The sequence below is a fragment of the Cygnus olor genome, chromosome 27 (assembly GCF_009769625.2).
Source record: "Cygnus olor isolate bCygOlo1 chromosome 27, bCygOlo1.pri.v2, whole genome shotgun sequence".
Classification (NCBI taxonomy): domain Eukaryota; kingdom Metazoa; phylum Chordata; class Aves; order Anseriformes; family Anatidae; genus Cygnus; species Cygnus olor.
The window spans coordinates 3,312,424-3,324,302 of record NC_049195.1 but is presented as its reverse complement, the minus strand read 5'-3'; the positions used below and the strand labels follow the sequence as shown (position 1 = coordinate 3,324,302).

The following is an 11,879-nucleotide window of genomic DNA, read 5'->3' as shown; positions in this document are numbered from 1 at the left end:
AATTAACAGCAGTGAAGAGGAGCTCAAGGAAGCTCTAGCCCCATAGCATCTCATTAAGTAAGTAGTGTGTTGGCTCGTCACCCTGAATTTTGAGCCCCAAGAGCTGACTGTGCCCAGCCTTTCTCTGCGGAAGATGGTAATTTCCAGTTTTGGTTAGTTGCTGTGCCTTACTATAAGCTTAGCTTTTGACTGGAAAGAGGTTTCAATAAAAGCAAAATTGAAAGTAATTTCTAAGTTGCTGGAAAAAACAAGGAAGAACAGATTTATTTATTTATTTTTAAATCCAGCTGTATTGCTAATACTTAGTCCTTGGTTCTCTTGAACAAGTCTGACTCTAACGTGATGGGGAAAATGGTTTTCTTTCTTTCCTGAGGTGCTCGAGCTACGATGCTCAGTCGAAGGTGGGTGCAAGGACGTGCTTGTTGGGGAGTACCAGGATCAGGGGTCCCAGTAAGGCTCAAAGAAAGAGTCGGACACTGAAAACCCTTAAATTTGACATTTTATTTCATTGCAGAAGAAAATCCAACATAGGCCTCATTATGTTATGCATCTTTAATTATAAAAATAAGCAAAGAAAATAACTTGCATCTTTCTCATTACTATGATATGTTTCAAATAACCTTTATATGAACACACTGAGCTTTAAAAATGTAATTTAAACAATAAATAATGACATATACCAGATATGCTCACTGTTTATTCCAGTACTCAGCAAAAAAAAACAAAACAAAACAAACAACTCTCTCCCCCTTCTAAGTATCTTTAAATTATAAATACATAATGCAAATTTATAATGGCACAAAACATCTAAAGTGCAAACAAATCACAATGAGAATCATGCAAACATTTCTAGATAAGCCCCTCCCCGCCCCCGAGAGAAATCATTTCTGCAGTGAACGCAAGATTAAAAAAATAAAGCATTAGAGATTAAATAAAGTGTGAAATAGCTGGACTTAATATTGAGAATGATTCCCCATCTCCAGGGGGATCTCTCCCCTAATTCGAGGCATCCTTCCCAGGTGATGGGAAGCGCCTCCCCCACCTCCACATCCCCCTTCCACTGCTAAGGGAGAGCTTTAAATGACCAGCTTAGGCTACAAGGCGAAAGTTCAGCAAGGTGAACCCCAGGCCCTCTGATTTTATGGTTCTGTGCTTGCAGCTCCCTTCCTAATTTAGCCTAGGGACCACAGGGATGCCTTAAGCAGCTCAAAAATCTTGTGGGCTCTCTCCGACACCGGGCATCTGGGAGTCCCCAGGAGCTGCACCAGTGCAGGAAGGCAACATTTGCTTTGCACAGAGGACTTTTACCTGTGCTAGCAGAGCGAATTGAACCAGGGGAGTTATTTTCTGTCATCTTCCTACCCATGCTAAGGGGAAAACAAGCTTAAATTCCTACTGAAAAAATAAAATAAAATATGAGAACTCAAAAAATTAGGGTGTGGGCTCTTCTCCCCAGCCTCAACTCAACTTTGTAAAGCTTCTGTGGGTTTTCACAGCAATGATGCACAAAGCAATGGGGAAGCCACGTGCTAATAGGAGCACCTCTGTGGGAATTCGGGGCTGCTACAAGTCCACGGTGCGCCCTGCTGGTGCGAGCCCACGGGGACGTGTGGCACCCGAAACGGGAGCTGCTTTGCACAGCCCAGAGCCATCCAGGTGGCTGCTTGGGCACTTGAGCCACATAAAGACCTTTTTGTGACTATCTTCCCAAATAGCCAAATGCAGATGATGCACAACACCCAGCAGAATTCCCGAATTTGTAACCCCCCTCTCCCACAGGCGCCGCACAAGGCGCGATGCCGCAGGGCGCAGAGCAGCACGTGCACGGCTCTGGGATTGGTTCCTAAGCAAAATCAAACCTTCAGGGTCAGGATATTCAAGGGGCCTTTGGTTTTCACCTTGCAAAACTTTACCGCGTTGGATTCTATATACCTGACTGTGATTTAAGAGCGAGCAATATTGCATCTTGTTTGCCCTGGACTGCACGATTCAGAGTATTCAAAAACGAAACAAAACAAAAAAAAACCCCAACCCTCTACCGTCAGCAACATTTTTTGCTGCTTACAATTTTATGACAGCACTTTTGGGCTACATTTAATGAAGACAGCAATATCAGAAATGCTGCCACTGCATCTGGTTTCAATATATTAGCAGCAAGTTATTGTTTAAAGGCTTTGTGGTTTAAAAAAAAAAAAGTTATATTGCTTTAGATTTTGAAAAGAAAAATAGATACCTCCTTTATTAGCTCTCTAACTAGTTGAGCAAGAGTCATCCACTCCGCAGACGGACTCTAGCGGGATAGATTTGGAGCGTGGAACTGGCCTTGTTGATCTCGTGCCACAATGTGGCTTTTTTTTGGCTCGCCGAAGCCCGGCCAGGCTACTGTGCAGAGAGCGGCGTTTGGGGGAGGCCCCCAGCTACTGCTGTGGGACTGGCGGTCATGTTCGCAGAGGCTGCAGAAGAGATGGATGGGAGGAAAGGCAGAGCCGAGAGCCTTAATGCGTGTGTCCTCTTAAAGGCAGGCACATTGTTTAACTGCTGAAGCTTAAGGGAATTTAAGGATTTATTTTTTCCCTGCCTTTCCCCACAAATCCCCTTCCTAAGGGATGTTTTCCCCCGTGGCAGCTCTGAGATCCCAAAGCAGCATCGTCAGCCACCTGCTTCCCCAAGCAGCTCTCCGGCAGCGCTCGTGCCCTGGCTACAGCTACAGTCTCACAGCAGCTCTGTGGAGACAGGACTGGCCAGTCTGAACTCTTTTTTTTTTTATTTCCATTTTGCTTTTTTTTTCATTTCACCTAAGAAGAGAGGTTTGTTCCTGGCCATGTCTTAATTGTTTCTGCTCTAATCTTTTTCTCTCTTCCATTATAAAAAGGCCACAGAGTAGAAAGTGAACTCTTGAATATGACAGAGATACTGTTTCCAGGAAAGAAAAATAGCTAACTTACAAAACTAAGTTTATGCAATAAAGTTATTATATTCTGCTCCTTTAAAGCAGACTCTCATGGAATTTATGTACAGTACATGACAGATTTTAAAACTATTTATACCACAGTTAGAGCAAGACCTTTAATACTCTTGTCTTAAGACAGGGTTTGTTTTTGTTAGATTTCTTTTAAAGCTTTAGATAGTTAAATACAGTACATAGATGTTAGCTTTTAAATACAATGCAAGATTATGTAACCTTCTGACTAGCTTTAACCATAGACTGGCACCGCTTTTAATCATTTCCGTAGTACAAAATGTTCCTTTCCTGATTCGGTGTGTGTCGGGGGGGGGCGTTTTAGCTCATTTTGCACTGAGGTGCCAGGTCCCGGTAATGAGAATCACCCACAGCTAGCGAGTTTGGTTAATCAACAGGTTAACAGAGCTGGATTGGAAGGATTAGGACTGCATGACACTAAGAGACCAGGAATATGACATTCATATTCGTCCATGGCCAGCACAGATTCATAACACGAATTCCACTGACATCTTTAGGATGTGCAATAGTTGTTAGTGCATCTATTGTCACCTACCAGCTTCCTACAAGCGAGAATCAGCTATTCTCCTTGGTGCCAAAGCTTCAGACTTCAACGGTGTTAGCGCTACAGTACATTTAGAGATCGGCGTCTGAAGGCCTGACTACTCTATGGTGCTATTTAAGACTAAGATTGTTTGGGATATCTTTTTTTTTTGTGGGGGGAAGAAAAGAGATGGAGACGTTTTGACGGCGGGAAAGCTGAGACACTGAACACAGACCCATGCAAAAGTTTGTTCGAGAGGAATAGAAAATATCAATGACTAAATCTAAAACCAGTTCCTAGTTGTTATTAAAACTAGCTACAGTACACTTGGTTTTGGGGTGCATTAACTCCTCTAGAAGAGAGACTTCAGCTTTGGTAGTGCTTAGCATCCCTTACACACCCGTGCGCGTTCCCCGCGGCATTACGCGCTTTCGGCAGAGCTGCGCTTCGCATGGGCCGGGCTGGACCCCTCACCTCGGAGGTTCCTGAAGTAGAGTTTTAGCTTCTGCGGCTCGGTGATGCGTCTCCGGGCGAAGTCCGTGCGCGGGTGGCCCTGGGCGCAGTGGTCCGTCTGCAGCAGGTGGAAGAGGCTTGCCATGTTGGGCCCGATCTTCTCCATCAAGCTGTCCTTGATGGTGCTGACAGTCTCCTCGTCGCACTCCAGTAAGCTTCTCACCAGCTTGTTGTAATACCTGCATGAGAGTTGGTGTCTATTACCCAAAGACATCTCCCATCACGACCAAAGAAATAAGGTAAGAGGTGATCCGAAGCCAGGCGACCAGCCCAAGCATAAAACTATGATATTCTAATTTCAAAGTAATTTAGAAATGTGCTCCTAGAATCATAAAATCACCTAGGTTGGTATGATCTTGGAGGTCTTTTCCAACCCTAATGATTCTATCACCTTAAGTTCAACCATCAGCCTAACCTACCGAGTCCCATCCCTAAAGCACGTCCCTTAGTGCCACAAAACCTGTTTTAAATCAATTTGTCAGTGTTCAACGTGTGTATTCTCACTGCATCTAACAAATGCCCTGCTCCAGAGATGTTGTGCCCATGAGGTATGGAAGGAATACAACTGGCTGAACTTCTAACACAGTGATCCTAAACGAGCAGCTGCTCCAACTCTGCAAGCTAAGGCTACAATGCCAAGCTGTGTTGGTGTAACACTGGTGGATCGGGAAATAGAAGAGAGCGAGGAGCTAAGTCGATGTAACTGGCTTGCACATGTGTTTTACCCTGCTAACACCCCTATTTCTAGAGCGTTAGGAGGAAAAATAACCACATCTTTCCAACAGATAGTGCCCATCATCAGGCAGGGTGACAGACTAAGCAGAGCACTGGTCGGGGCCAGGAGGACCCTTGCCGCAAACAAATCCATCCCTGTGCTTCCCAGGACCCCTGAGGAGCTCTGGCACCACCCCCTGCCCTCCCTCTCCCTTCCCCTCCATGCACAGCCTGTGGCAAACGGCTGGAGGAGGGAAAAGCAGGCTCGGTGCAAGTCAGAGCCCAACAGATGTGTGCATTCCCTGGGGACAAATCTTTAGGACAGACAACCGTCCCTTCCAGCAAGCTAAGCGCGCCCAAAACAACCAGCGAGCACCTTCTGCTTTCCCCTGTTGCGTGCCTGCCTGCTGCTGTAGTTTTGCCTTCCAACAGCCTCGAGTGCAGGCTCTTTGCTCCAGAAAGGAGCCAGGAAATTGTGCTGATTCCTTTCCCCAGCCCTGCTTGAGCCTCCAAAGGGCCAAGTCAGCACCGGCCCTGCCCTGCGTGCACAGAGCTCACCGTACAAGCGATCATCTCCCTGAGGAGAGAAAGTTGGGAAAAGAGGGGCCGTCCCATATTTGCCAGGCTACTTCTGCCTGAAAGGACAACAGGGAGCTTATTTTAAGCCTTTAAGGTCACCATGACATTTTTCCACGGGAGCAGAGAAGAGAATAACCTGCAGGAGGAGGAGGGGAAGGAAGAGGGAAATGAGACTTCGCATTCAAACTCCTTTCCTACCTCGCAGCTCCGGCCTTTGGAGCAGTCAGGGGAGGTCAGGTGAGGTTAAAGTTTCTGCTGCACTTGAAGTACAAAAGGACCAGGCTTTGGCACACAGGAGCACGGCAGCGTTAAGGTCAGAGGCACGCACAGATGGTGAATACATCTGTGCAAACCATGCTCCCAGTTTAAACCAGTCCCAGACTGGTAGGACACAAGGAAAAGATCCTATCCACCATCCTCTGTGCACCTCCTTTGTAAAATACAGCTTGGTGCCTTTCATAGCTGCACCCTCATGGCTCAATAACGCCTTGCAGTAGCCAGACTGAGAGCAGAGGCAGCGAGGCTTTCCTCTGCTCCTGCCATGAGATTAAATCACAGGAAGATGCTATGACCTTTAACTACTTCCCCTCGGTGTCCCAGGCCAAGTGGCACATTCTTATTCTGTGGCTATGTTGGGACAGGGGCTGGGAAAGCAGGATGCTTTAGGAGACCTTAATGTAAACTATTAGCTGGGAAATCCTGCTGCTTTTGTTACTCAACATGTCATAATATCCTTTGGCTTCGAGGCGGGTTGGCGGCTGTGGGGGAGGAGTTCCCTGTGCCTCGGGAGAGAGCGGCTCTGGCTTGGGCTCGATCCTCCGGAGAGGAACGTCCCGAACACGTGCGACATCGCCGCAGCTCCCGCTGCGCCCTCCTGGCTCTGCTGTCCAAACATGTTCGCCCCAACGCCCCTGCAGCCCTGCCAAGGGCTGGTTCATCCCACGCCGTGAACCCCAGCTGCTCTTTCAGCCTGGAAACACCCAGCAGTCCTCTCCCAAAGTTGCTCGGGGGCAGAAGAGAAAGACAGAGGGAGAAGAAACCACATTTGACCTCCTGACTTGTTGGAGAGTTCATTTACATACTAATTCCCTCCTCGTCTACCGGAATTGCCTTCCTCCAAGTATAATTTTCTGGATATAATAGTCTACAAGAGAGTTTTTGTAATGAAATTATGCTGGTTGGAGATGCAGCATCTATACACCACTGGCTTGCCTGGGGTAGAATAGGTCTGTAGGCTTAAGATGCTCTCCATTAGGTCCAACAACCACCCCAAAGGAGCTCCAGCCTTCGCCGCAGCCAGCCAACGTGTTAAATTGCAGCTCGGTCTGTTTGCACTCAGATTCTAGAGCATATTTACTCAAAGTGTTCAAAAAGATCCCTTTTATCCCAATCACAAGACTCAGCACTGATTGTTCCAGGATTTAGAAGAAGAAATCCCTGTCCTTGCAGCGTGACTGCGCAGACTGCAGCAGCTCCCTGAAGCCTCTCTCTGTCCCTTGTCCTTGGAGGATGGGGACAGGGCAGTTCTGTGCTCAGATAAAGTGCCAGAGAGCAGCATGACGTGCCCATTTCTGCAGGCAGCCTTTGCTATCAAGAAGGAACTGGGGTGAAAACAGCCCTAAAAGAGACCATGAAGAACACTAGACTATCCCTATAAATACAATCTACTGGATCTTGGCAGAATAGGGGTATAGAGGACCCCATCCACTGGTTTCATTTCAGCCTTCCTAATTCTTTGTATTACCTCAATAATTCTGAGGGCAAGAGCTCACTCATTTGCCATAAACCCCAAAAAGATGGCCCCAATCTGAAGAAGGGAATGACGCTGCAGTAGGTTGAGAAGCTCCTAAGTGGTCAATATGGCAATATAATCAAACTGGCTTGGTATTTAAAAACCCTGTTCACCATTACGCTGCATTCAAACTCAAAGAACTAACATTTCAACCAACTCCAGGCTTTGAAGTAATGTATGTCCAGTTAATTTTATGATTCTCCCCTGGAGATGTTTATAAGTGTATTTACCAAAAAGAGAATCAGAAGAATGCTGGTAAAACTTAACAAGGATTTGAAAAGGCAGAAAGGATGACTTAGGCTAAGCTGTATTAGGACTTGTAAGAAGTTAGTCTACTCGGTTCCTCTCCTTTCTTTCCCTATGCTTCACATTTGTGCATTTGATGCGATTCAGCTGAGGAAAGCTCCACGTACCGGTTTGAGAACTGATTTGGAAGCTGGACGACCTCCGTGATTGCTTCAGGATTTCGTTTTGCGATGCCGCACATGTCCAGTTTGCTGTAGCACTCCTCTTGCACTTCGGAGATCATTCTTTGGAAAGTGGAGCACCTCCGGATGGCAAGGAACACCTTGGACGTGACCCCATTTGCGATGCATTTCAAGCTTTCTTTCACAAAAGCTTTTCCCTGGAAACAGGAGAGAAACCTTAAACTGCAACAAATTTCATAGAAAGGGATGTAATAACAGATAACTACGCTGTGGCTGGCTGCTATTAATTGTCCTTGCTGCAATTACAGACCTGCTGGAGGTCCCTTACCGAGCACAGCGGGGAATTGGACCCTAAATGCTGCAGCTTCGATTGGGATGCATACGGTCCATTGAGAACAGTGACCTCCTGTTCCCAAAAGATTTAAGCAAAGGAAGCCTTCGTGTGAACAGCCCTAGGAGGGCCAGCACCACAGATGGGCCAATCCTGCCCTCTGCGAGGCGGCTGGACCGCTTGCTGCATACCAGGGGTTTAACACATCTGGCTCGCCACAGCTTAAGATGCTGTAAGAGCTTTAAAGTTTGTCTTTGGGATCAAGCATGCAGGGAATAAGGCGTCTGCACATTTGGGGAAGAAAGTACGACGGAAAACGGCCCTTGGCAGAGCCGCAGTCCTCTGATATTATCCTATTTACCCTGCTGTGAGTGCCTGCAGCTCCAGAGAGGCTGATCTGGCCGCACATTCCCAGGCCCAAAGACTTCCAATTCAAATCCCAGCCCTGTGCCAGGTCACACAGTCAGAAGACTTACTTTGTTAGAAGAACGTTTATATTTCCTCCTCAAGAGGAAACTTAGCTCTCCGCCCCACAGAACGCTCCCTGCCAAGTCCTCACACATAGCATCCAGTATGTGGAAAATGTAGTGCAGAAAATAGCCCTGAAGGATGCGTTTGTGGCCAAAACCCAAAATCGTGGCTCAGAGGAGTGGCTAGGCAGCAGGAAGGGCTGTAAGAAAGGAAGGGTTAAGCCTGCACAGAGCCCAGCTCTGTGAGGACAGAGAAATTAAGGTGTCCATTCAGCAAAGCCTTTACGCACGTGCTTTAGTGCCGCAGGACTTGTAAAAGCACTTTGCTGAACCAGGGCACGGCAAGGGAGCTCTAACGGCGAGGGATTATTCCCGTTCCCTTTATAGTCACGCCGTACCTGAGTGTCAAATTTAGCAGCACTGTACAGGAAGGACTTGCAGATGTCGTACATGCCATCTGTGTCGCACGTGGAGTTCTCCAGGCAGGCGAAGGCGCCGCAGCCCACCTGGAGGGCACTGTTCAGGCAGCGAACCACCTCGGCTGCAGAGAGAAGCACAGGCACAAGGTTACACACACATCACTCCCCGATGCCCGGCCGACGAAGCCCTTCTCCATCATGAAGCCAGGTCATGCTCAGTAGTAGCCCTACTGCTCCTCGGGGCTGGAGGGAGAGGGATCGAAGAGCAAAAGGCAAGTTAGGATCCTAAATCATGCAACAGCACATCAACGGCAAATCAAGGAATGGAAAATGCAACTACCAACACCTTCAATCAGCTACGTGGACTAAAAGAAAGGTGACGTCTGATAGTCTTTGGCTTGATGGAGACTTAGAGGTCCATCCCAACCTAATTGTGACCGTGTGCATCTACAGCTCCTCTAGAGAAGGCAGAAGCAATGAGGATGGACCCACGAGGAATACTGGGCAGCGAGGTTGTCCCTGTGGTCTAAGAAGGGAGGTGAGGGCAGTTTGGCAGCTTCTGGCTCATAAACCACATTTGGAAATGAGACTGAAGTGATGGTGGTTACCACTAAGCTGGCATGACATTTGGACTTGCAGCACGGAAGCGCTGCTTTCGCTAGCATTGGAAATATTTGCGGTGTTCCAAAAAGCGTAAAGTGTTTAGGAATAAGATTTTAGTTTGCGTGTTAATTGTCAGTACTGCAAGGGACTCGAATGAGGAATTTGGTGCTAAATACTAACGTGGTACCCAGCAATTTGCAAGCAGAGCCAAGAAAGGTCAAAAAATTCCCAAAGAGAAGGGGCATTTGGGCAGAGAAAGTTAAGGTAATGGAGATGACCATGCATAATTAACACCTTTGAGGCAGTAGTTGGTCTGAACAGGAGGGTATCCATATCATCCCATCTCTTTTCGTGCAGATAGTGTGCATTTTAACAATGAATCAGCAGTATTGCCACACGGTTGCCCTGAAGTTAGTGGGGATTAACCTTTTTTGGTAAGCCGAACATCTGTCCCCTTATGTGTCTGTGCAAGGCATATTCATTACTTTTGCAGCTCATGTTACGAGACATTCTTTAGGAAGAAATGCTAACCCGGTGTCTCCCATCAAGATCCTAGGTGTAGGAAAAGTGAGGATTTGCTTTCAGTGGAAGAGAGCACACCTTATTAAGAACTAAGTTGTAGCCTAAAGACGTATCTCATAACTAGGATCTTTCCAGAGAAGAAAATTAAAAAAAAATCACCCAATTAACCCCTCCTTGTGCTCCACTCTTCCTTACATGCCTAAAGGGAGAAATATTTGGTAAGATCATCCTCTCCCCAGTTCATAACCTCACCGTCGCACAAGTCATTCCCATAATTATGTTTCCACAGGTTCGAATTATAACTTTGCTTTCAGCAGACTTAGTATGCATTAAGCTTTTATTGTTTTAGGCACAGTGCAATAGTGAGACCCTATGTTTCTATAGCAACCAAATACAAAAGGAAATTGAGCAAACACCCTAGTATAATGCTGCAGAGCCTTGCAGATCTAAAATAAGACATCTGTTAATGAGCTCCAAATTAGAGACCTAATATCTTTTCAGTATACTAGAAGACAGATTTTTAATTTCCATTGTTCAAGACAATATGTGCAACTTATCTGAGCATCTATAGTGCACAAAGTAGAGACATCCAGTGCTGACTTGCCAGCAATTTTTTTATCTATTGTAAAAGCAAGTTTGCTAAATGTCACAAACGTATTTTTATGGTACCATCTAACTGATAGCAATCAGTTTTTGAAAATAAATGTTAGCAGTGGACAGTTTCTAGGTTACTGCATTCTTCAAAGTCGTGTATCTCTCTCCCCTTCTTTGAATAGGCAGATGTTTGGCAGAACAATGGTTCAGTCAAATTTCCACGGATTTTATCAACTTCCTAAAAAGCAAGGAATTTAACACCAAAGTATAATTGCCATGGGAGAAGAGAGAGATACATGCAAGCAGGAGGGGAGAAAAAGTACATGGAACTCATTTAGGAGATGGGGGAGGAGGAGAGAGAATGGATTACATCCTGCAAGCAGATCACACACCGGTTCCTTGACCCAGCTCCTGAAAGAAGAAGATTTCTTCTCCGGCTATGCACCAATATCCTCCTGAACCAGTCCCTTAAATCAATACTTGCTCCTACCAGGCATCAAGTTTATAAGAAAAAAAAAAAAAAAAAAAAAGGAAGAAAAAAAAAGGAGGAGGGAGGGAGGAGGAACAAGGAAGAACGAGCAGCAGAGACATCTGAGACAGTTGAACACATCGGGGCTGAGGCTCAAAGCCCTCTTTGCCGGCTGTTACCTGAGTTCTGGGCTGCAACCCTGGGTTTCCTGGGGCTCACAGAGTCATTCTGCTCAGCTTCGTAGGATGCGGACGCACTGATCACCAGCAGCAGCAGCAAACCAGACTTTAGGAGCATTCTCTGACAAGTTTCCGCTAAGTGTGGTTTTTTGGCTTTTTTTTTTTTTTTTTTCTTGGTATATGTGTGTGTGTGTGTGCGTGCGCGTCTCCTCTTCCACTTCGGCTTGAGCAAAGACGCGGAGCTGGATGTGCTGCCAAGGAGAGCGAGAGGAGTACGCCCGCCTGGGGACCACCGCCCGCTCTGCCTGGCCCCTCCGGCTCCTGCTCGCTGGGGACCAGGAGCAGCGCCGAGGGCTTTTATAGCATTTATAGCCGCCCTTATCGGTCCCCCGCGGGCCGCCGAGCCAATCGCGAGGCGCTGGGCAGAGCCAATGGCAGACTGGACTCATTCAAGCCCCAGAAAACTGCAACTTCACAGGAAGAATATTTTCCAGCCAATTAAAAGTACCTGCCAAACAACAATCGCCCAAAAGTTAATCGTCGGCGAGGCGGTGGGAAAGGGAGGGGGGGGGGGGGGGGGGGGGGAACTTCCTACGGTTAATTGGGCTCAAGGAAATGACAGGGCAGTCCTAAATCTTTCCCCCTCCCAAAATAATAATAATAATAATAAAAAAAATCACCTGCCCTTTTAAGAAAGGATATTTCCCCATCTGGTTAGCGGTGATCCCAGGGTTACAGCTGCTTGGCAGGGGTTTTTCCATGC

At 46.8% G+C, this 11,879-nt stretch overlaps 1 protein-coding gene across 2 annotated transcripts; it reads right to left on the bottom strand.

Annotated features, from left to right (window-relative positions):
• Positions 1 to 486: 486 nt before the first annotated feature.
• On the bottom strand, positions 487 to 11,472 carry STC1 (stanniocalcin 1). Of its 2 annotated transcripts, XM_040538476.1 has the most exons (5): positions 11,117 to 11,472; positions 8,729 to 8,871; positions 7,515 to 7,726; positions 3,978 to 4,195; positions 487 to 2,453 (listed from the first exon to the last, which is right to left on the bottom strand). In XM_040538476.1, the coding sequence occupies exons 1-5, from the start codon at positions 11,232 to 11,234 to the stop codon at positions 2,380 to 2,382; spliced, it is 765 nt and encodes a 254-aa protein (XP_040394410.1). In that variant the 5' UTR covers positions 11,235 to 11,472; the 3' UTR covers positions 487 to 2,379. The 2 variants fall into 2 exon arrangements, with proteins under 2 accessions (XP_040394410.1, XP_040394411.1); XM_040538477.1 differs by having other exon boundaries at positions 487 to 4,195; positions 11,117 to 11,471.
• Positions 11,473 to 11,879: the final 407 nt, after the last annotated feature.